The sequence below is a fragment of the Lithobates pipiens genome, unplaced genomic scaffold (genome assembly GCF_037356315.1).
Source record: "Lithobates pipiens isolate NorthernLeopardFrog02 unplaced genomic scaffold, aLitPip1_a1.2 Scaffold_18, whole genome shotgun sequence".
NCBI lineage: Eukaryota > Metazoa > Chordata > Amphibia > Anura > Ranidae > Lithobates > Lithobates pipiens.
The window spans coordinates 263,171,729-263,196,845 of NW_027507758.1; the positions used below are offsets into that span (position 1 = coordinate 263,171,729).

General features: G+C 41.3%; 1 protein-coding gene across 6 annotated transcripts in view; it reads right to left on the minus strand.

The window, feature by feature from the left end:
• LAMA2 (laminin subunit alpha 2) overlaps nucleotides 1-25,117 on the minus strand; it is a 1,237,914-nt gene that overhangs the window by 118,992 nt on the left and 1,093,805 nt on the right. For all 6 annotated transcript variants that reach the window (XM_077486899.1, XM_077486900.1, XM_077486895.1 and 3 more), the window contains one exon: nucleotides 15,606-15,760. In XM_077486899.1, coding sequence (XP_077343025.1) covers nucleotides 15,606-15,760 — 155 coding nt within the window. The remainder of the gene's footprint in view (nucleotides 1-15,605; nucleotides 15,761-25,117) is intronic.

Below are 25,117 nucleotides of genomic sequence, written 5' to 3' on the forward strand. Positions count from 1 at the left end.
AACCACAATACATAACCAAATTTTTGTAAAATATAAAAGAAGAGGTCACGCCAAATAAATAGATACTAAACACATCGCGCTTTACACTCCCGCAGAATGGCAACAATCAACGTCAATTTTACTATCTATAGGCGATGCTTTAAAAGTCTTTACAGGTTACCACTTTAGATGTACAGAGAAGGCCCAGTGCTAGAATTACTGCTCATGATCTGATGTTATGATACCTTACATGCGTGGGACGATAGCAGTTTGCGTGCGTTCGGGATTGACACACATATTTACCTTTGCGCGCTAGCACAGGGGGACAGGAGCACTTTAAAAAACATTTTTATATAATTCATAATTTTTTTTATTTTTGCACTGTTGCTTTGATCACTTTTATTGCTGTCACAGTCAATGTAAACATAGGCACAATAGGCACATGACAGTTACTCTTTATAGAGGGATCTGGGGTCTAAAAGACTCCAAAACCCTCAGTTGAACTTGAATTCATTCAAAATGGCAAGATCTGCATTTTCTAATACTTTTTTTTTTTAAAACTGGCAGTTCATGTGGTACAAGACTGAGACTCTCAAAAATCGCAGATCGCCACCATTATCAGTAAAAACAATAAAAAAAATTAAAAGTCCCTAAATCATTCCCCTATTTTGTAGACGCTATAACTTTTGCACAAAGCAATCATTATACTCTTATTGGGATTTTTTTTAACAAAAATATGTAGCAGAATACATATTGACCTAAATTGATAAATACATTTTTTTTTTTTACATTTTATTTGGATATGTATTATAGCAAAAAGTAAAAAATATTGTTTTTTTTTCAAAATTGTCAGACATTTTTTGTTTTATAGTGCTAAAAATAAAAACTGCAGAGTTGATCAAATATCACCAAAACAAAGCTGTATTTGTGGGAAATAAAGGACATCAATTTTAATTGGGTACAGTGATGACCGCACAATTGTCAGTTAAAGTGACGCAGTGCTGTGTTGCAAAGAATGGCCTGGTCAGGAAGTGGTTAAAACCTTCCAGGGCTGAAGTGGTTAAATTACACGGCTTTGCGCATAGTTCTGTGGAGCTATAACCCCCAAACTTTACAAGATAGATATATATATATCGTAGTCCTTATGCCAAGGTACTAGTGTAGTTAGTGTAGTGTCCCTGCCTTGGCTGGCTAAACTTGGTGTAATGGCTGAGCTATAGCCAGCTGAGCTGCAATCTATCTTACAGGATTCTGCAAGTGTTCCCAAAATCTGATGTCTGATTACTCCTGTCTGTTGTTGGAAGAATGTACCAGCAGGGCATGGGAGGGTCATCCTATAGAGTTAGAAATCTTTACCTTTCTCAGACAATCCCTGAGAGGCTGGCCCAGAGGATATGGTTGGGGATAAATATTTTGGAGAAACTATTCATGATCTCTTTCTCCCCTGGGGTTTCTGCTGGGCAGAGGCATGTGTGTTTCAGAGAAGCTAATACTAGACCTTAGCAGATGCTATGTGCTGGGATCCCGAGGAAAGTTACCTGTTGAAGCTGGGCTGGAGAAGGAGACCCTCATGAAAGAATGTTGCAGGGTATCTGGGCAGAAGCTGCCACCTGAAGATTGTGAGTGGGACCTACCATCTGCAGTTCCAGGTATAGAATTACTAAGTGAAGGTTAGATGCTATGTGGAGCTACAGACTGTGACAGCTCTCATAGGGTCACAGGTTTACTTGGCTGTCCCTAGTCTACCAGTATTCTTTTGAGACTGCTGCTAAAGGCACATATACCACTTGGACTACTGGCACTCTAAACCCTCCTACCTGCATTTTATCTGAGACCTGCAATGAATAGTAAAAAGACCCCTAGACTGGAGTCTGAGTTTGTCAATGTACTACTGAGACTGGAAATAAGGAAGGCAGCTTTTGAACTGTTAAGGGGGACACCTTCAGGGCAATTGCTACACTGGTATTGCTAAATATGTCAAATATCACTTTAAGACACTAGAAACATGCAAGATCATCTTCTTGTGAAATTTTGGATCTCAGCATTCCCAGAATTTCACTGAAAGGATTGTATGACACCTTTGCCTAAGCACTGTGGGCAGAAGCTTGGTATTTAAAAAGTAACTTTTCAGCATGGGCTTTTTTTCCCCCACAATTTAAGGTCAGTGATTGTACATAGAGGGTTGAGTGGCAGAAGTGAAAAGTAGGACTTGAACATTTTGGTCAGAAGAACGTTCATAACTTTTAAAAGGATATATTCAGAACTATATAATAACCGGAAAAAAAAATACCAGTAACCATCTTGTCGGGATCCACCCAGATGCCTGATCAGCAGCTGCCTCAACCTCTCAGCATGCAGCTCCTGCCCCCTCCAGGCTGGCACTCCAATGAGCGCTGGACGCAGAGCAGAGAGTGAAGACTGACAGTCAGACTGATACTGCAGCATGGAGGTGGGTATGTATGTTTGTTTGTTTTTTTAAATTCCCATACTTCTCCTTTTACCACCCCGCGCCCACCCTATAGCCGAATGACGGCCGTAGAGCAGGCGCTTTCTTTTGGGTGGCCGTCCCTGGACGTTCTAATGTTTACTTCCACAATGCGCGCCGCCGCGGGCGTGCATCGCAGAAGTTCTGTGTTCACCATGTCCCCCGGACAGGCAAACACAGATCACTGTAAACGGCCAATCACAGCGGCCGTTTACAGCGCGATCGGCGTGTCCAATGGGAGATGATCTCATATGTAAACATATGAGATCATCTCTCAGCGCCACTCTCCCTCCTCACACAGACAGAGTGTGAGAGGGGAGAGATGAACGGCTGCAGCGGCAGCCGTTCTGCTTTGAGTTGATAAAAAAAAGTTAAAAAAAAGTTAAAAAAAAGTGCCATCCTCCCCCAGCAGTGCTATCCTCCCCCAGCAGTGCCATCCTCCCCCAGCAGTGCCATCCTCCCCCAGCAGTGCCATCCTCCCCCAGCAGTGCCATCCTCCCCCAGCAGTGCCATCCGCCCCAGTGCCATCCACCCCAGTGCTACCTGCCCCCAGTGCCATCCACCCCAGTGCTACATGCCCCCAGTGCCATCCACCCCAGTGCTACCTGCCCCCAGTGCCACCTGCCCCCAGTGCCACCTGCCCCAGTGCCATTTGTCCCCAGTGCCATCTGTCATCAGTGCCATGTATAAGTGCCATCTGTCATCAGTGCCACGTGTCATCAGTGCCACATAGTGCCATCTGTCATCAGTGCCATGTATTAGTGCCATCTGTCATCAGTGCCACGTATCAGTGCCATTTGTCATCAGTGCCACCTGTCAGTGTCACGTGCCATCTGTTGTCAGTGTCACATGTCATCAATGCCACTTATCAGTGCCATCTGTCATCAGTGTCACGCGTCATCGGTGCCATGTATTAGTGCCATCTGTCATCGGTGGCACGTATTAGTGCCACGTATTAGTGCCATCTGTCATCAGTGCCACGTATTAGTGCCACGTGTCTTCAGTGCCACATATTAGTACCATGTGTCATCAGTGCCACGTATAAGTGCCACGTGTCATCAGTGCCACATATTAGTGCCATCTGTCATCAGTACCACATATTAGTGCCATCTGTCATCAGTGCCTCGTGTCATCAGTGCCACGTATAAGTGTCATCATTGCCACGTATCAGTGCCATCTGTCATCAGTGTCACGTGTCATTGTCCTGGTGCTTCAAAAGTGTAATAAATAGTCAACAAGTTAGATGTGTAATTTATGTTCCTAGAACACATGATGGCGCTACCTGCATGTTGGGCCTCTCTATGTGGCCAGGCTGTGAAAAAGTCCCACACATGTGGTATTGTAATACTCAGGAGGAGTAGCAGAATTTTTTGGGGGGGTGTCATTTGTAGTATACACATGCCATGTGAGAGAAATAACCTATTACAATGACAATTTTGTGGAGAAAAAAAAAAAAGAAAAATCTTAATTTTGCAAAGAATTGTGGGAAAAAAATGACAACATCAAAAAGCTCACTATGCCTCTTACTAAATACCTTGGAATGTCTACTTTCCAAAAATGGGTAATTTGGGGGGTATTTGTACTTTCCTGACTTGTTCGGGTCACAAGAAGCGAGATAGGCCACCAGTACATCAGATGTGATCAATTTTGTGCGATTCGCACCACAGCTTGTAGACTCTCTAACTTTCACAAAGACCAAATAATATCCACTAATTTGGGTTATTTTTACCAAATATATGTAGCAGTATAAATTGTGGCCAAAATTTATGAAGAAAAATTTACAACTTGCATAATTCTGTCACAGAAACAAAGAAATATGCGTTTTTTTCAAAATTTTCGGTCTTTTTTCATTTTTAGCGCAAAAAATAAAAACCCCAGAGGTGATCAAATACCACCAAAAGAAAGCTCTATTTGTGGGAAGAAAAGGACAAAAAATTCATTTGGGTACAGTGTTGCATGACTGAGTAATAGTCATTCAAAGTGTGAGAGCACCGAAAGCTGAAAATTGGTCTGGGCAGGAAGGGTGTTTAAGTGCCCAGTAAGCAAGTGGTTAAATAATGCTGGAAGAAGTAGTGGTGATGGCTTTTGTCGGCACTGTCATTTAATATAAAACAAAATAAAAAACTTTAGCTATTTAAAAAATAAGTATGTAGCTACAGTATATATAAAAAACAAGTTTGAAATAATTGTGCAAATGGGGAGAAAAGGGGGTGCCTGTAATCTATTGTATGTACTAAGGGTGTTCATTTGCATTCGTCCAGTCTTCTCCTCTTTTTACAGTCCTCATTGAGTAGATTCGCCCTTTATATTTTTTCTTGGTGACCATTGTCCCTGTGACAAAAAGTTATGAAAAATTAAAAATGTTACAGTTGTCACCAGAACAATAAGAGAGGGTAAATCTTTTAATAGGGTGACTTGTTCTAGTGACTGCTACCTAATAGAGACATTCTGCTAACTTTGTAGAGATTTCCTTTTATTTCATGCTGCATTTTGGGACAGGAAGTGACGTTAATTCACCAATACCGGACAGAAATGGCAAAACATAAAATGACAAAAGTCTTAGCCCCTGTACACACGGTCGGAGATTTCCACAACCAAATCCGTCGGATTTTGACCGTCGGATTTTGTCCGTCGGATCTTGTCCGAAACTGTTGCATACACACGGTCGGACAAAGTTGGCGAAAAATCCGATCTTTCAGAACGTGATGACGTAATTTGGTTACGATGGGACTACATTCAGGCTAGTAGCCAATAGCTTTGATGTAGGAATTTGATCTGAGCATGCGTGGCACTTGGTCCGATCAAAATTCTCTACACATGATCGGAGTATGTCCGACCGGCCCAGTTGGACGGGAAATATTTCCAACATGTTGGAAAATTGGGTCCGACGGATATTCCGATGGAATCAATCCGATGCATACCACACAGTGGGATTATCCGACGACACGGACCGATAGGACACATTCCGACGGATTCTCCGACCGTGTGTACAAGGGCTTAAAGTGGTTGTCCCCCACAACTTTGTCCCATGTAAATCAGCATAAAAAACCCTAATGAACACTGCTTGTAGATATCTCCTTACTTGCTTAGTATTGTTGTAATCCTTGTTGTTCTGTAGAATGAAGACACTGAGCTAGGGATGAGCTTCGTGTTCGAGTCGAATGTACGTTCGACTCGAACATTGGCTGTTCGGGCGCTCGGCGAAATCCGAACTCTTGGTCCGTTCGCGTCAAAATTCGTATGGCGTGCGCGGACCACAATGCACTGCGATGGCGCAGTGCATTGCTGGCTCATGATTGGCCAAGCATGCACTGTGACACCGCATGCTTGGCCAATCGCAGCGCCAGCAGCGAGGAGAGCCATGATTGGCCACAGGCATCCTGCCTGTGGCCAATCATAGCTCAGGCTGTGTAGTGCACGCCCCACACTATATAAGGCCGCCTTTGAGGCGGCCTCGTGTAGTGTGTTGGCATCTGAAGCAGTGGGTGTTCTGTGTGCCTTCAACACAGTTACACACCAATCGTTTTTGGCTGATTTCCTATCTTGCTCTTGTGTAGTGGTTATTGTCTGTGCCCTGACCGCAGTATACACCACTACACTATATTCACCTCACCTATATAGCTAGCTAGTGATCTATCTTTAACCACTTAACAACCGCCCATTGCCGATTAACGGCTTCAGGGCGGTTGTTTAACTCTGAGAGGCCGTTAATTAACGGCCTCCCAGAATTCTGCTCTCGCGCGCCCCCTGGGGCGCGCACTCGAGAGCATCCGTGACCGCCGGGTCCACAGGACCCGGCGCATCACGGATCACGGTAAACGGCCGCTCGTCGCGGCCGTTTACCACGTGATCGCTCCGTCAAATGACGGAGTGATCACTTGTAAACAAACCGGCGTCATGTTATGACGCCGGTTCCTCCCTCCCCTCTCTGTACCGATCGGTACAGCGGAGGGGAAAGAGATCGGTGTCAGCAGCGATGTGGGCTGCATCTGCAGTGCCCACATCGCTGCTCACCGAATTTAACCCCTCAATTCCCTGCCAATACTCTGCAATACCAGTGCATACTCTGCAGTACCCTGCCATTACTCTGCAGTACCCCCCATTACTCTGCAGTACCCTGCCTTTACTCTGCAGTACCCCCCATTACTCTGCAGTAACCCCCATTACTCTGCAGTACCCTGCCATTACTCTGCAGTACCCCCCAATACTCTGCAGTACCCGCCATTACTCTGCAGTACCCCGCCATTACTCTGCAGTGCAGTACCCTGCCATTACTCTGCAGTACCCTGCCATTACTCTGCAGTACCCTGCCTTTACTCTGCAGTACCCTGCCATTACTCTGTAGTACTCCCCAATACTCTGCAGTACCCTGCTATTACTCTGTAGTACCCCGCCAATACCCCGCCAATACTCTGCAATACCAGTGCATACTCTGCAGTACCCTGCCATTACTCTGCAGTACCCCCCATTACTCTGCAGTACCCTGCCTTTACTCTGCAGTACCCTGCCATTACTCTGTAGTACTCCCCAATACTCTGCAGTACCCTGCTATTACTCTGTAGTACCCCGCCAATACCCCGCCAATACTCTGCAATACCCTGCCATAAATTGCCATACCCAGCCATACTCGGAGATACCCAGCCATACTCGGTGATACCCTGAAATACCCAGCCATAGACGCCCCCCACCCCTCACCGCCCTCCGATGCTTCTACCAACTCGCCAGTACAATCAAAGCCAGAATCTTTTTTTTATTTTTTATTTCAGGCTTCCCAGCCTAGAGGTGAGATGTGGGGTCATATTGACCCCCAGATTTCACTGTAAAGAGGACCTGTCACCCCATATTCCTATTACAAGGGATGTTTACATTCCTTGTAATAGGAATAAAAGTGATCAAAAATATATTTTTGGGGAAAAAAATGTCAAACTAAAATAAATAAAGTAAAATGAACAATAAAAAAAAAAATAAAAAAAAATTAAAGCGCCCATGTCCCCATGTGCTCGCATGCAGAAGCGAACGCATGCGTAAGCCCCGCCCACATATGAAAACGGTGTTCAAACCACACATGTGAGGTATCGCCGAAAACGTTAGAGCGAGAGCAATAATTCTAGTCCTAGACCTCCTCTGCAACTCAAAACATGTAACCAGTAAAAAAAAAATTATGAAGAAAAAATTACTAATCTGCTAAATTTTATAACAGAAACAAAGAAAAATTCATTTTTTCGCAGAATTTCCGGTCTTTTTTCTTTTATAGCACAAAAAATAAAAAAAACTGAGAGGTGATTAAATACCACCAAAAGAAATCTCTATTTGTGTGAAAAAAAGGACAAACATTTCATATAGGTCCAGTGTTGCATGACTGAGTAATTGTCATTCAAAATGTGAGAGCACCAAAAGCTGAAAATTGGTCTGGTTATTAAGGGTGTTTAAGTGCCCAGTGGTTAAGTGGTTAATAATAGAGCTTGCACTCAGTAGTGTTAGGAGATAGTGCGTGCTGTCTGCGTGCTCTGTACCCAGTACATACCGCTATAATATAGGGCAGGCCCCTACTTTCAAACATCCAACTTACAAACATCTCCTACTTGCAAACGCAAGGAGACAGCAGCAAGTGAGATGAAAAAAGACGGATGGCAAAACAAATTATACAGGGGTGATAACCCTTCCCTATGTTTTCCAAAAAGCTTAAAAATAGTTTTTTTGACTGGAGCTACACTTTAAAAATGTACCAGTTGAAAATTACAAACAGATTCAACTTAACACAACAAACCTACACAGTCCCTGTCTTGTTTGCACCGCCTGTATACTGCTGTTCTGAGTATATAGTGCCTGGGGGCCACACACATTTCCTTTTTTTAATATGGGTACAGGGTTCCCCTTAATATGCGTACAAGACCCAAATAGGCTGGTAATGGGCAGGGAGGGCTACCCATGCCATTTTTCTGAATGATTTTCAACCATATTACAGGAACCAGATATAACATTAAAACCGCAAGCAGTTTTAAATGGTGTTATTTCCGTTAAATGTAATTTTGTGCAGGGACTGTTCTAAACACGGGAAACACGCGGCACTTCACAGGCATACTACAGACACCCCCCAGGCACCATATTTAAAGTAATATTTCACTTTTTTTTTCACTTTAATCGTCATTAAAATCAGTGCTCCCGCCAAAACGGACGTTTTTAAAACTTTTTTTTGCATTGACCCATGTCCCCTGAGGCAGGAGTCAGGTCCCCAAACCCTTTTTAGGACAGTATCTTGCATATTAGCCGTTAAAATTAGCACTTTCCATTTCGAACGTTCGAGTCCCATAGACTTCAATGGGGTTCTAACGTTCGTAACGAACGTGGGGGCCGTTCGCAAGTTCTGGTGCGAACCGAACCGGGGGGTGTTCGGCTCATCCCTACACTGAGCATGCCCATATCTCCCCTGATTTAAGGCACACTCTCTATATCTTATCTATCTGTTATCAGGACTTCCTACGGCACAGCTCTGAACTCTGCTAATCACTCAGAGCTTCCTCCTACACACCATGTGACCTCACATACAGTCTAAACTTGGCCAATTACTGCAGTCTTATCAGCTGAAGCTGATAAGACTGACAAAGGGAAACATTAGACATCAGCACAAGTAAATACTATGAAATAAACAAGTAAGCTATGAACAGGGAAGCAGGGTTGCCATAGAAACGTTGGATTGAGAAGGAGGCTTGGTTAACAGTACAGGAAGTGCTCAATGTAATGGCGGAAATACAATCCACTGTGGATTGAGAAAACAATACTTAAGATGGTGCTGCCTAACCCCTGGAACCAAGTTTTTTAAAGTTTCTTTTAACAGTAAGTAATATGTGATTTGGGCTGGATTACAGTGGCTATAGTTTGATAATTACTTATTCTAATGGACTAAATGAAAAGAAGCATCAGAGTGGGAGAGTTTACTTCCTTTTTAACCCTTGGATATTAAAAGGAATATTATAATTCATATTTAAAGAGGTTGATGCAATGCTTTACAGAAATCTGAAAACTTTTTATAAGACCTCATCTTTTGGCTGATCCTATTTATATTGGTAACATCCAAAAGGCATTATAGATGTTTAGGCACATTTTCAAAACTTGAATTGAAAGGTATGAAAATGATTAACTATTTGGGAATGGACAGCAAAACATGTTAAATCACAGAATGACTACTTTAAATAAACTAGAGTTCACAGTTATATAAACAAACATCTACAGGATAGGACATGACATTATGAATGAGAAACCCCTGCATTTATGAAGCTTTATCAACATGGGTATATTTCTGTTGTTTTAAAGGGGACCAGCTGCAATTTGAACTTAAAAAAACCCCACTAAATTCTGCTATCCTTTATTATCATCATAGCAAGCAGATATTTCATACCTGGATTTTGCTGTTCCCTTCAGAACCCACTGTTTTTTCTCCTGTATGTCACCATTTTTCTATTGCCCTACTGGGGAAGCTGTACATTGATATATTTGTTCACCATTTATCAGCTAAAGCTGGTTTATAAAAAAACAGACCCCAGAGAAAGAGAGGGGAAGAGAACGAGGCTGAATGACAGAAAAGGCCTTTCTGTAACAGTATTTGTGCTCCAGGCTTAGACTGATAGCATGGGAGGAACCCGGTGATGCCAGGAGAAGGCAGGGTCATTAATGGGTCTTATCTAAGATGACCCAACTGTCAGAAACAATTTTTCCTGTTCAACATGCTGTGATTGGAAAGCATTTTTTTCTGCAAAAGAAAGTAAGGCACCCAGGAGCTTTATCAAAGTACTGTACTATTAAATGAGATTGAATATAAAATGGTCCAAAAAACTTATTTGCCAATAAATGACTAATTACATTATTCATTTTAATCAGTTCTACTGCAAAATTAGCTCGTAATTGCAAAAAATTCCACCTATAACAACATTTTGTTAAAAGCTGCGATGTTTAAAAAAATCAAGACAGGATTGAGCTATTTTCCCACCTTAGCCTGCTTTTTGCTTACCGATTTTTTTCTATATTACAGTGGGATTCATGGCTCCAGGCCAGAGTTTCTCAACTCCAGTCCTCAAGGTGCCCCAACAGGTCATGTTTTCAGGATTTCCTTCAGATGAAACGGCTGTGGTAATTGCTAAGGCAGTGAAACTGGTCAAATCCCCTGTGCAAAATAAATAATGGGAAACCAGAAAACATGACCTGCTGGTGCGCCTTGAGGACTGGAGTTGAGAAACAATGCCCCAGGCTATGTTATACACAATCAGCATCATTAATTAAAAGAGGTTCCAAGTGAAAATGATCTAAATAAACAATGTTAAACAGATTTTTAACTTGGGTTGGGTTAGGCTTGGGTCGGCAGCCTTTGCACGATGACATAATTTCTTACAATATTTCTGCAAGAAGCCACAGCAGTTTTACCAGAGTGCCTGCAACATATTAATTTCATTCCAAGCACACATCTTAAGCCCCATACACACTATCAGATTTTCTGCTGATTTTTTCCTTCAGATTTACCAAAGCAATATAGTGCAAGGGCCTGCCTGATTGCATACAAATTGAAACTCCTAAGGTTTGACCTCATATTATATGGTTTGGGTAAATCTGCAGGAAAAAAATCTGCAGAAATTCTGATAGTGTGTATGGGGCTTTAGATCTGGTATGAGCTGTGTTTTAAACATGCACTTTGCTACTTCTATACCTAGAAAGGATTTTAGCAAACTACTTTGCAGACTCTTCCATGTAATTTTTTTTTTACTGAAATCCACACTCAAATTCCTCTTATTTTCTACTACTTGCAACCAGTTATACTTACTAAGTTCTTAGTGGGAAGATCTTTTTGCTACACATACGATCAGTTTCAGTGCATTTATAAGAGAAACTCGGCTTGGTATATTGAAAAGGTCACACATGCAGCAAATAAACTTTCTGGAGGGGCTCTATACTTCAACATAGTATATAATGTTCCCAAACAAGCAAGCCATGTTGCACATTTTCTATGCCAGTTTTTAAAAACATAGTAGGGTGTACATCACACTAGAAAGGTAATTTAATATATATTAACCGCTTCAGCCCCGGAAGGTTTTACCCCCTTCCTGACCAGAACCCTTTTTGCGATTCGCCACTGTGTCGCTTTAGCTGACAATTGTATGGTCGTGCAACGTTACACCCAAACAAAATTGATGTCCTTTTTTCCCCCACAAATAGAGCTTTCTTTTGATGGTATTTTATCACCTCTGCATTTTTGATTTTTTGCGCTATAAACAGAAAAAGAGCGTCAATTTTGAAAAAAAAAAACACACATTCTTTTTTTACTTTTTTCTATAATAAATATCCCCCAAAAATATATAAAAAAAAATGTTTTCCCTCAGTTTAGACCAATGTGTATTCTTCTACATATTTTTGGTAAAAATAAAATAAAAATTGCAATAAGCGTATATTGATTGGTTTGCGCAAATGTTATAGCATTTACAAAATAGGGGATAGTTTTATGGCATTTTTATTATTAATTTTTTTTACTAGTAATGGCAGCGATATGCGATTTTTATCAGGACTACAACATTATGGCGGACACGTCGGACAATTTTGACACATTTTTGAGACCATTGGCATTTATACAGTGATCAGTGCTATAAAAATTCAGTGATTACTGTAAAAATGTCACTGGTAGGGAAAGGGGTTAACACTAGGGGGCGATCAAGGAGTTAATTGTGTTCCCTAGTGTGTGTTCTAATTAAAGGGGGAAGGGACTGTGTAGGGCAGATGACAGATCGCTGTTTATACTCTGTATGAACAGATGATCTGTCTTTTATACCCTTAGAGAATCGGAAACTGTGTTGTCGGTGTGGCCGGAGAGATCACGGGAGCCCGGCTGTGATCGTGACCACCGGGCACTGGCATCGGCTCCGTGAGCACATAGGGGGTGCACTCAAGCACTTCCGGCGGTGCGCGTGTGCCTCTAGTGGCCAAAATTGGAAGCAATGTATCATGATGGTGATTCGAACAGCCAAGCCATTTTGCTGCAGTACAACTGTGGCGGCTGGTTGGCAAGCGGTTAAATTACAAAAAAAATATCTAGAACTATATCTGTTACATCAATTCTTAGTGGAGTTCTAAATGATAAATTGCATGCTAAAGGTTATTAATGTGGGTGTGTTACTAATTGCATTTGATAAATGTGATAGAGATGGGAATACAGTACATATTACTTCATAGGTGAAAATGAATTTGCTTGCTTGACACACAAAATTAAAATAAGTTATATTATATGCAAGGGGCATATAGTTGCAGTTGGTCAGAATTACAATGTATTATAATATGAAATACATTTTAAATGGAAGGGGGGAAGAATATCTTCTAGACATATTTGCAGCCAGCATGTGGGCTGAGAGAGGCGAGGATATAAATAACTGGAAATAATATAATTTACAAGGACTGATGACATTATAGACCATGAGAAATGAGGGTCCATTACTTTTGACACAGTAAAGTGCCCTTGAGATAAAAAATTATTTTGAATAATTTATTTCATGATACATTTATGATTCATTATATAATAAAATGATTATTAACACCTTTGTCTCCAGGGCATGATGATCCTTCAGTGAAATAAAAAGTGGGTGAATAGGAGGTTTCAACATATATACATGTTCCATATGGTGATATTAACTGATTGTATTCAGTAAATCAATGTTTCATTTTCATTTTTTATCTTGTTTAAATTTTAATAAATACATTTCTACAAAGCTTTAGCTGCCTAAAAAGTCAGTTTAGGGGAACCCTTTTCTTTTTATTATGCATTTTGGATGTGGCACGTAGCAAGCACTGTATCTGCCATTCGCCTCATTCTTTTCTATCCTTCAGTGAAATGGGCAGAACACTGTAAATATTACAGATACTGTAAAGTTTAATAAAATGTTTTCATACTTACAAACAGACAGTATTAACTTTGTGCTTTGCAGTACTATTCATGGAAGCTTTATTGCATCATGTCCTGTTCCTTGGTCATTTAATTATATCAGAAGAATGCATCTAACACAACCTAAAGTCTTGTGCCGTGTACACACGACCGTACTTTTCGACAGCAAAGAATTTGATCATGTGTGGGCTCAATTGGACCTTTGCTGTCCAAAAATCTGCCGGACTTTAGAAATAGAACATGTTTTCCTATGGAGAAAAACCGACGCTAGGGCAGCTATTGGCTACTGGCTATGAACTTCCTTATTCTAGTCCGATTGTAAGTCATCACATTCAAATCCGTCGGACTTTGTTGTGATTGTGTATGGCCAAGTCCGTTCATTCTGAAAGTCCGTCGGAACTCTGCTGAAAGTCCGTCGGGAAGACCGTTGGACCTAGTCTGCCGGAAAGTCCGGTCATGTGTACGCGGCATTGGTTTAACCATGTTTATATTACCTAAATAGTTAATTGATTCCATAATATGTGTAGATAGTACACCAATTATTTTAATGCCAGGTCATGCAGATGAAGATGTTATTGTCACATATACTGTAACAAATGTAACCACTTTAATGACAGATTTAAAATAGCACAGTAATAGTGGCTATTCATCCCAGTCCATTTCAAAATGGTATCCGGACTAAGTGGTTCCTGTGGGTCCTAAGCAGGATCGAGGCTTGAACTGATGTCTGTTAGTGACAAATGGCATCCAGCACTAAGTCTAGGAGTTGAAACTATTAGCTATTGGGCTTCAGATCTTGTTACATGGTGCTCGATAGGAATGCTTGTAGCAGATCACAATGCTCCTGCACTGTGTTTACATGTTGAGTGTAGTGATGTTACAAGTTGAAGGTCTGTCCAGCATCACCCTGCAGCAATATATCACTGCTATATTGATCTATTGCTGGTACTGATGAGCCAAACAAGCCTGGGTTTGGTTTGAGCAGGGTTCGGAAAACACGACTAAAGCTTGGGTACTGAATCTGAACCCTACTGAAGTCAATGTGAGACAAATATTAAAAAACATGTCTGGCCATTTTGTAGCCTACTAGTCAAGGGATTGTCAAACAAATGGGGGATTGGGCACTGCTGTGGGTAGCATGTACCAAAGAAAAAAAAGTGGAAAAACTTTCATTTGACTGGGGGTGGGAGCAATGATTTTAGTAATGCTTTAAGAGAAACATTAAAAATGCAAAAAGCCATAGAATAACATGTTTGGAGGAAGCCCTGACCCTTCCTATGAAGTGGCACATTGTGGAATGTATACAACCTACTGCAGCAGCACAAAGAAAAATGTTTAAATTGCCTTCAAAATACCAGCTCCTGGTCACTGTTTGTTTGTGAACAAAGAACTGGGATTCTATTCATCTATGTCAGACCCTCATCTTAGATTAATATACTAGAATGGATAGCCTTATCCTAGATCCTATTGCTCTATGCATTTACCTGCACATGAATGTTTAAAGTGGAACTCCACTTTAAAGTGAAAGTTATGCTCATTCGCCTTCTCCTCCCTCTTCATTCTACCTTTTTTTGGGGACTTTTGTTTTCTTGAAGCAGGTAACTTTTTTTTGACAGGTACCCACTCCCACTTTCACTTCCAAAGTACAGTGCAGTGAGGAGCTGGCTGAGAAATAGCAAGAATTCACAGAGGGCTCCCACAGTCAAGATGGCAGTGCCAAGGATCCAAAGACCGTTGAAGAACCAGCCCGGGTGAAGACAGCGTTGTAATCCTGGACTTTTAATATATTTTTTTTAACTAATCGTAGCTCCTCTTTAATAAGTATGGACTTTATTTATGAGCATATTGTTTCTCTTTCAGTACCCTAAACAGTAGAACTAGTTGCAGTTCCATTGGTGCCCAATGGATCTTAAAGTTCTATTGACAAATTATTTAGAATTTAAATGAATAGCCTCTGATCCAATGACATAGTGGTCATAATCAGTAAAGTAAATTAAAGATATTAACTGATTAGGTTTGTGAAATCTATGTCTAGCTAATGCTTTCTATTTTTAACAATTTCTGTATGACTTGCCTCACTCCATTAACTAAAAAATAATCCAAGCAAGACTGTTTATCTACACCCATATTAAGCAAAGTGATGCATGTACTGTAGTTGCCAATTTGCAATTTATTTATGTAGTGAATTAGTACACCTCATTACTTTAGAATATAGCATAATTGACTTACAGAATTGGCTTGCCTGCGGGCTTGATTTATCAGCTCTTTGATCTGCGAGATATTTTTACCCAGGTTTTCCTGAAGCTCCTTGATAGGTTTTAATTTATCCAGCAATCGATCAGCCTCCTTTTCAAGATGTTTTACTCTGTCATCCGCATCTGTAACTTTATTGCATTAAAATAAATCACTTATTACATAATTCCATATACCAATGAACAACTCAACATTTTTTTTCAGGAAAGTTAATATAAAATAGCATAAAAATAAATACAAGTTTAATACTTTAACGCGGTTTGAAAAGAAAAAACAAGTATACATTGTATTAATTGCAATTAAAGTGCTACATTACGCCTAATATAGTCTGATATAGTCATCCATAGCAGAGATCGAAATCGAATAACTACAACTAGTGATGAAACTGTGATAGAAATAGTGAAGAACTGTGTAGGTTTTAAGATTCATTCGGTTACAATGGATGTATCATAGTACCTACACAGTTTTTTTGCATGATAGAATTAAATGTTTCTTGCTCATTTAAAGAGGAGCTCCAGTGTCCCTCCGAAGAATTAAACTACAGCAACTACAAATACTGCAGCTGCTGACTTTTATTATAAGGACACTTACCTACCTGCCCAAGGATTCTTCAATCGGATTCGGGTGCAGGTGTCGGCATCTTTAGTTAAAGAATCTGGTAGTGAAGTCTTCAAGCTTCACAGCTAGTTTTCTACTGCGCATGTGTGGGCATGCATTGTGGTTTGTGAATGGTCCTGCAGTCTTATGGGACCTTTGTGTGTCCAAGGAAGCTTCGGGAGGATTGCTGCAGTGATCTGATCTGGAAGCGAGAGTGGGTACCTGTGAAAACTAGGTAACCACTCCCCCTCAAAAAGTGCCAAATAAGGCAGTGGAGGAGGGAAGGATACAAACAAGTGGAACTTACCCTTTTGGGTGAAGTTACGCTTTAAGGAATGACATAATATTCCCTGCGAATTTCTGTTTCCGTTAAACAGCTCTAATACTGTATAATACATTGTGTCTTTTGGACAACATGGCTGCTTTGTAATTAGCACAGTGCAGTCTTTGCCCTCACTGGCCGGTAAGCTCTTTGTGTAGCCATGGTGGTGGTAAGGGTGGAAGGGGAATTCTCAGAATTCAGCTTTATCATGCTTTTATATTATTAGGCTTTATGTTCACCCTCCACCAAAATCTTATACTTACCTGTCTTCAGGAGTTGAGGTGGGGGGCTTTATTCAGACTGGGTAAAGATTAGGACATTTGTTGGCTTTTTACTGCTAGCCCAGGTTCCCTTTAAGAGCAATATTTAATTTCTGTTCTTGTGACAATGGTTAAAACAGAAAGGGTGGAAGGAAAAAAAAAAAGGTAATATAGACAGCAATACAAAAAGGTTTTGGCTGGAGGTATACTTAAATATTTGTATCTGCATGCCTGTGATGGGAACAAGGCTCTAACACACGGCAGTGTTTTAAGCATTCAGATGCATACATTTCAGCACTAGCATTGCATTTAGATCAGTAAAAGAAAAAAAAAAACATAAATCTGCATTACTTGTTAGTATTTGATGTGTTTACGTGCAAATACGTGGGCAATACACGTAGGCCATACTCGTGTTTTAATGTGCAGGAACTTTTTGCCAGAAATATCCAGTGTCCATATAACAGTACTGTAGGCAAGGACCCTAAAGTGAACATTTAACCACTTGTTTACTGGGCACCTAAACCCAGACCAATTTTCAGCTTTTAGCTCCGTCACTCTTTGAATGACAATTGCGCGGTCATATAACACTGTACCCAAATGAAATTTTTGTCATTTTTTTTTACCACAAATCTTTTGGTGGTATTTGATCACTAAATTAAAAAAGACCGATTTAAAAAAAAAAAATGACAAAATTGATTTGTATCTTGTTCATAAATTTTGCAAACAGGTATTTTTTCTCCTTCATTGATGTACGTTGATGAGGCTGCACTGATAGGCTGCACTGATAGACACCAGTAGGCTACATTGATGGGCACTGATAAGGCGACACTGATGGGCGATAATAGGGCGGCACTGATGGGCACTAATAGGCGGCACTGGTGGGCACTGATGAGGTGGCACTGGTGGTCACTGATGAGGGGACATTGGCGGGCACTGAGAGATGGCACTGGTTGGCGGCACTGAAGGGCACTAATAGGTGGCACTGATAGCTGCCACTAATGGGCACAGATAGGCACTGATGGGTGGCAGTGATGGGCACTGATGGGTAGCAGTGATGGGCACTGATCGGCATTGGTAGGTGACACTGATAGGCAGAACTGCTAGGTGGCACTAATGAGGCACTGATTGGCATCAGTGGTGGGCATTGATAGGTGGCACTCGTGGGCATTGGTAGGTGGCACTGATTGTTGGCACTTATGTACTGGTGGGCACTGATTTGTGGCAATGGCATGGGGGTACTGGTGGGCTTCACCTCATCCTCTTCGGGACCGATGTCCTTTCAACAGAAGCCAGTGATTGGCTTTTTTTCTCCTCACGCTGTCAGCGTGAGTGAAAAAAAAGATTACCGATCTTCTGTTTACATCACATGATCAGCTGTCATTGGCTGACAACTAAAAACATGGTAAAGGGTCGATCCTGACCCCTTACTTTGATCTGTGATCATCCAAGTCTCGTGGACGTGGACAGCGTGCAAAAAGGAGGACGTCTATTGATGGCCACCTGGCAAAGCAGATCTGCGCTGTAGCCGTCATTCGGTTATAGCGTGGATCTGAGGGGGTTAAGCACGCAACTAAATTTGAGGTCACTCCTGTGCTTATGTTTAAGTTTATATTACTTGCACTTTAAATACAATCTAATCCTGTTCACAGTGCGCACTGCACAGATATGTCACACAAATAAGAGATTCACAGGCATTTATGAATCTAAATGATCATCATTGAAAAAATAGGCTGAGTTAAAAAACGTTGCCTTAGCCTACCCTTAGGAAGAACTTCATTAGCCACTTCCTGCCCACCATATAGCAATATGACATTGGCAAAGTGGTTCTGTTATCCTGACCGGATGTCATATGACGCGATCAGTATAACAAGCCGGTGCGAGGAACACGAAGATCGGTGGTGTGGCGTGTCAGTCTGACATGCCGCATCTCCAATCTGGGTAAAGAGCCTCGACGTAGGTTCTTTACCATGTCATCAGCTGTGTCCAATCACAGCTGATCACAGTGTAAACAGGAAAAGCCACGTATTGGCTCGCGTCTGACAGACAAAAGTATAGGAGAGCCTATCGCCAGCTCTCCTGACGGGGGGGTCTGCACTGATTGATTATTAGTGCAGCCCCCAAGGATGCCCACCCAGGACCACCAGGGATGCAACCAGGGATGGCCACCACTGATGACCACCAGTTATGCCACCCATGACCACCAGGGATGCCAATGTGTGCCCACATATGATGCCAATCAGTGCCCATCAGCAATGTCTACCAGTGCCTCCATAGTAATGATGCTCATCAGTGCCATCTATCAGTGTCCATCGGTGCCACCCAGTGTTCATAAGTGCCACCTATTAGTGCCCATCCATGCCCATCAGTGCCACCTATCAGTGCCCATCAGTGCCACCCATAAGTACCAATCAGTTCAGCCTTTCAGTGTCCATCAGTGTCGCCTATCAGTGCCCATCAGTGGCACATATGAGCGCCTATCTGTGCCGCCTATGAATGTTCATCAGTACTGTATATCAGTGCTACCTATCAGTGCCCATCAGTGCCGCCTTTAGTGGCCATCAGTGTCCCATATCAGTGACCATCATCGGAGCCTATCAGTGCCACCTCATTGGTGCCACCTCATCAGTGCCCATCAGTGCAGCCTCACCAGTGAAGGAGAAAACTTACTTATTTACAAAATGTTATAACAGAAACAAAGAAAAAAAATTTCAAAATTTTCAGTCTTTTTTTATTTGTTTAGCAAAAAAATAAAAACCCCAGTGGTGATCAAATACCACCAAAAGAAAGCTCTATTTGTTGTAACAAAATTATAAAAATGTTGCTTGGGTACAGTGTAGCATGACCATGCAATTGTCATTTAAACAGCGACAGTGCTGAAAGCTGAAAATTGGCCTGGACAGGAAGGGGGGAAAGTATTGAAATGGTTAAAATAGTTAGAATTAGCAATCAGAAACTGTTAACATAACGTACAACACAATGCAGAGCAGCATTCTGCAGTATATGTCATAATACCCCTTATATTGCAGCAGGAGGAAAAGATGGGCGGCACTTGAGGTCAAGGAAAGAAAAAAAAGTCTGATTTTGGTAATCAGGGGAGGAAAGGAAAATGTTAGGCTGCAGTAGTGAAGGGAGGAAAAAAATGGCAAATATTGGAAGAGGGGAGGTAAGAAAAATGACTCAGTGGTAGCGGGGGGGGGGGGCATTAATGCTCAGTTTGAGGGGGGCAGTGGCACTGATGCTGTGTGGGGCAGAACATTGGTGCTCTATGGAAGGAGGGTCACTGGTACTGTGTGTGGAGGAATAGGGGCCAATGGTACTCTGTGACGTGAAGGGGGCACTGGTACTCTGTGGGGGTACAGGAGGGCACTAGTTCTCTGCAAAGGGAGAGATGGGGCACTTCCTGTCTGTGCAGCAAGAGGGGACAATGGTACTCTGTCGAGAAAGAGGAGGGGCACTGGCACTTAGTTAAGTGGTTGGGCCATTGGTGCCACTGGGGGACATCCACTATTCACCAATCCTGAATTTATGCCAGCCTTAAAAGAGAATAAATTCCTGAAGTGGAATATGGAGGAACATGAACGGATAATACAAATCATGGAGGAGGGGAAAATGCCAACACCTCAGGAACTGGGGCAAGAATATAAAAATAAATGGTTTCAGTATTTTCAATAAAAAACGTATGTAGACCCAATGGTGACAATGATTAATAGACAATTAACGGTATTTGAACAAATGGCAATAAATAAGGATAAAGCAAATAAAAAACTATCTAAAATATATAACCTATTACTTCCTGTTGGTGATATTAAAAAAATAGTAGGAGTAAGAAAATTGGAGGAAGAAATAGGGAATGAGATGACAGAGAAAGAATGGGAAGGGATATTTGCAAGATTATATAAAATACATTTAGCCACTAAATACCAGGAAAAAAACTATAAAATTATCTTAAGATGGTATAGAAGCCCAGTGGTTATGAATAGAATAAATAAAGGAAACTCTGAAATCTGCTGGAGGTGTAAGATAGAAAAGGGTACTTTAGAACACATTTGGTATAGCTGCTGGAAGATAAGAGTATTTTGGGTTAAGATAATAGAACTATATCAGAAGGTGACAGGTATAAGAATAGAAATGGATATAAAATCAGTATTATTCTCTCATACATCAAATAAACTAAAACAGAAAGAGACAGAATTTTTGCATCAGATGACTTCAGTAGCTAAAGCTGTAATAGCACGTAATTGGAAAGTAGAAGAGGCCCCAACATTAACAGAGTGGAAAAATGAGATGAGCGAAGTTCTTTTTTTGGAAAAGCAAATAAGGCAAGAAGGTTATGTAGAGAAAAAAATTTCAAAGTATTGGAAAAGATGGGAGGAATTGGGTACCTCGGGGAACTTGTAAGAATTTTTGTAATAAGAAGGGAAGGAGGGATGGATGGGATGGATTTGATGTATGTTGTGTTTTTTTTTTTCTTTTTGTTTTTTTTTTGGGAATAAATGTTGAACGTAAGTTTTAAAATATAAAATAAAGAGAAATTTGAAACAAATTGTACGCCTCAGGATAAACTATATAGTGTAATAGGCTCAGGAAAAATGTCACTCTTCTTTGTAAAGTGATTTTGAGTATATCTGTACTATCTAAATGAATAACATTAATAGTAAACGTTAAAATAGTAAGTGAAAGTCACAATATATTTTCCTTTACATTCATTTTATGGTCTGCTCAACTGCTAATGAAAAAAGTTTTCAAACCTTCTGGGACTTGGGCTACATTAAACCAAAAGTGGATGATTGATCCAAAAGTTTAGGAATGCCATTAATTATTATTATTATTATTCTTATTCTTATTAAAGTGTAATTAACCACTTAACAACCGCCCATTGCCGATTATCGGCTTCAGGGCGGTTGTTTAACTCTGAGAGGCCGTTAATTAACGGCCTCCCAGAATTCTGCTCTTGCGCGCCCCCTGGGGCGCACACACGAGATCATCCGTGACCGCCGGGTCCACTGGATCACGGTAAACGGCCGCTCGTCGCGGCCGTTTACCACGTGATCGCTCCGTCAAATGACGGAGTGATCACTTGTAAACAAACCGGCGTCATGTTATGCAGTGCCCACATCGCTGCTCACCGAATTTAACCCCTCAATTCCCTGCCAATACTCTGCAATACCCTGCAATACTCTGCAGTACCCTGCCATTACTCTGCAGTACCCCCCCATTACTCTGCAGTACCCTGCCATTACTCTGAAGTACCCCTCAATACACTGCAGTACCCCCCAGTACTCTGCAGTACCCGCCATTACTCTGCAGTACCCCGCCATTACTCTGCAGTACCCCCCAATACTCTGCAGTACCCCCCAATACTCTGCAGTACCCTGCCATTACTCTGCAGTACCCCCCAATACTCTGCAGTACCCTGCCATTACTTTGCAGTACCCCCCAATACTCTGCAGTACCCTGCCATTACTCTGCAGTACCCCCCAATACTCTGCAGTACCCTGCCATTACTCTGCAGTACCCTGCCATTACTCTGCAGTACCCCCCAATACTCTGCAGTACCCTGCCATTATTCTGCAGTACCCCCCAATACTCTGCAATACCCCCCAATACTCTGCAATACCCGCCAATACCCCGCAAATACCCCGCCATAAATTGCCATACCCAGCCATACTCGGAGATACCCAGCCATACTCAGTGATACCCTGCAATACCCAGCCATAGACGCCCCCCCACCCCTCACCGCCCTCCGGTGCTTCTATCAACTCGCCAGTACGATCAAAGCCAGAATCTTTTTTTTTTATTTCAGGCTTCCCAGCCTAGAGGTGAGATGTGGGGTCATATTGACCCCCAGATTTCACTGTAAAGAGGACCTGTCTCCCCATATTCCTATTACAAGGGATGTTTACATTCCTTGTAATAGGAATAAAAGTGATCAAAAATTTATTTTGGGGGAAAAAAATGTCAAACTAAAATAAATAAAGTAAAATGAACAATAAAAAAAATAAAAAATTTTTAAAGCGCCCCTGTCCCCATGTGCTCGCATGCAGAAGCGAACGCATACGTAAGCCCCGCCCACATATGAAAATGGTGTTCAAACCAAACATGTGAAGTATCGCCGCAAACGTTAGAGCGAGAGCAATAATTCTAGCCCTAGACCTCCTCTGCAACTCAAAACATGTAACCAGTAAAAAAAAATTTTAAGCGTCGCCTATGGGGATTTTTTAAGTAGCGACATTTGGCGCCATTCCACGGGCATGTGCAATTTTGAAGAGTGACATGTTTGATATCTATTTACTCAGCATAACTTCATCTTTCACTTTATGCAAAATTTGGCTAACTTTACTGTTTTTTTTGTTTTTTTTAAGCACAAAACTGTTTTTTCCCCCCAAAAAACGCGTTAGAAAAGTTGCTGCGCAAATACCGTGTGAGATAAAAATTTGCAACGACCACCATTGTATTCTCCAGGGTCTTTGCTAAAAAAAAAATATATAATGTTTTGGGGTTCTCTGTAATTTTCTAGCAAATAAATGATGATTTTTACATGTAGGAGAGAAATGTCAGAATTGTCCTGGGTGCTCCAGAACGCCTGATGGCGCTCCCTGCATTTTGGGCCTCTGTATGTGGCCACACTGTGTAAAAGTCTCACACATGTGGTATCGCCGTACTCGGGAGTAATAGCAGAATGTGTTTTGGGGTGTAATTTGTGGTATGCATATGCTGTGTGTGAGAAATAACCTGATAATATGACAATTTTGTGGAAAAAAAAGGCAAAAAAATCTTCATTTTGCAAAGAATTGTGGGAAAAAATTACAACTTCAAAAAACTCATCATGCCTCTTACTAAATACATTGGAATGTCTTCTTTCCAAAAAGGGGTCATTTGGGGGGTATTTGTACTTTTCTGGCATGTTAGGGTCTCAAGAATTGAAATAGGCCGTCAGTACTTCAGGTGTGATCAATTTTCAGATATTGGCACCATAGTTTGTGGACTCTATAACTTTCACAAAGACCAAATAATATCCACCAATTTGTACTTATTTTTACCAAAGATATGTAGTAGTATAAATTTTGGCCAAAATTTATGACGAAAAAACTACTAATCTGCAAAATTTTATAACAGAAACGAAGAAAAATTCATTTTATCGCAGAATTTTCGGTCTTTTTTCTTTTATAGCACAAAAAATAAAAAACTGAGAGGTGATTAAATACCACCAAAAGAAAGCTCTATTTGTGTGAAAAGAAGGACAAAAATTTCATATAGGTCCAGTGTTGCATGACTGAGTAATTGTCATTCAAAATGTGAGAGCACCAAAAGCTGAAAATTGGTCTGGTTATTAAGGGTGTTTAAGTGCCCGGTGGTCAAGTGGTTAAAGAGTATAGCTACATTGTCAATTTTATATTACACTTATAATCTATAATCCCTGAAAAGTATACATTTTTTGGGCCACCATTGTCTAAATAAAGAGATGTCCCTTCCTGTCCTGGGGACACAATAGGGAGAGAGAGGACAAGTATCTTCTCAGATATTTGTTATCAAAAAGTATCCCCATTGGTTTCCCCTACAGTATATTCCTGTTCTGGTGAGAACTTTTGCATTTTGCATTTTCCCTTACTTTTATTCTCAGTGACAATGGTCACCAGGACAAATCGGGAGGGTGTTTTTTTCCAATGGGGACACTGGCAGTAATACAACATGACAGATGTTATAATTCTTCCACATTCTGTCCAAAAATACTAAAAAAATATTTGGTTCCAGCTACTCCTCTATATATGTCTGTTTTCTTTTCCTGGTTACACTTACAATCAAATGCACCAGGGATAAGGAAAATTCCACACAAGTGGGTATCCAATATGTGGTTAGGGGTATACGACCCATGTGCAAATGCCACTTATTTTTTACTCCCAACATTCCCTACTCCCTATAATCCATTAATTAACAACATCAGCCCCAGAAGGTTTTAACCCCTTAATGACTCGGCCATTTTTTGCGATACTGCGTTTTATCGATTACTGCCCTCCATCGAAAAGGGCCCACGCATGCGCAGAACAGAAGGGCGCTCAAGCTAATTTGCTGATCAGCTGAAGTGACGTCATGCACACATTAAAATGATTGTGGGGGGGCCAGCGGACATCGGGTCAGCCATACCTGGCTCCCCCTCTGTCCAATGGGCACGCGCGTGTGCTCACAGTATCTATTGCACGAAATAACATACAGGTATGTGATTTTGCACAATAGAGCCACCCTGCTGCAGTATATATGCGGTAGGCGGTCTTTAAGTGGTTACAATTCCCTGCTTAACAGAATTGTACTAA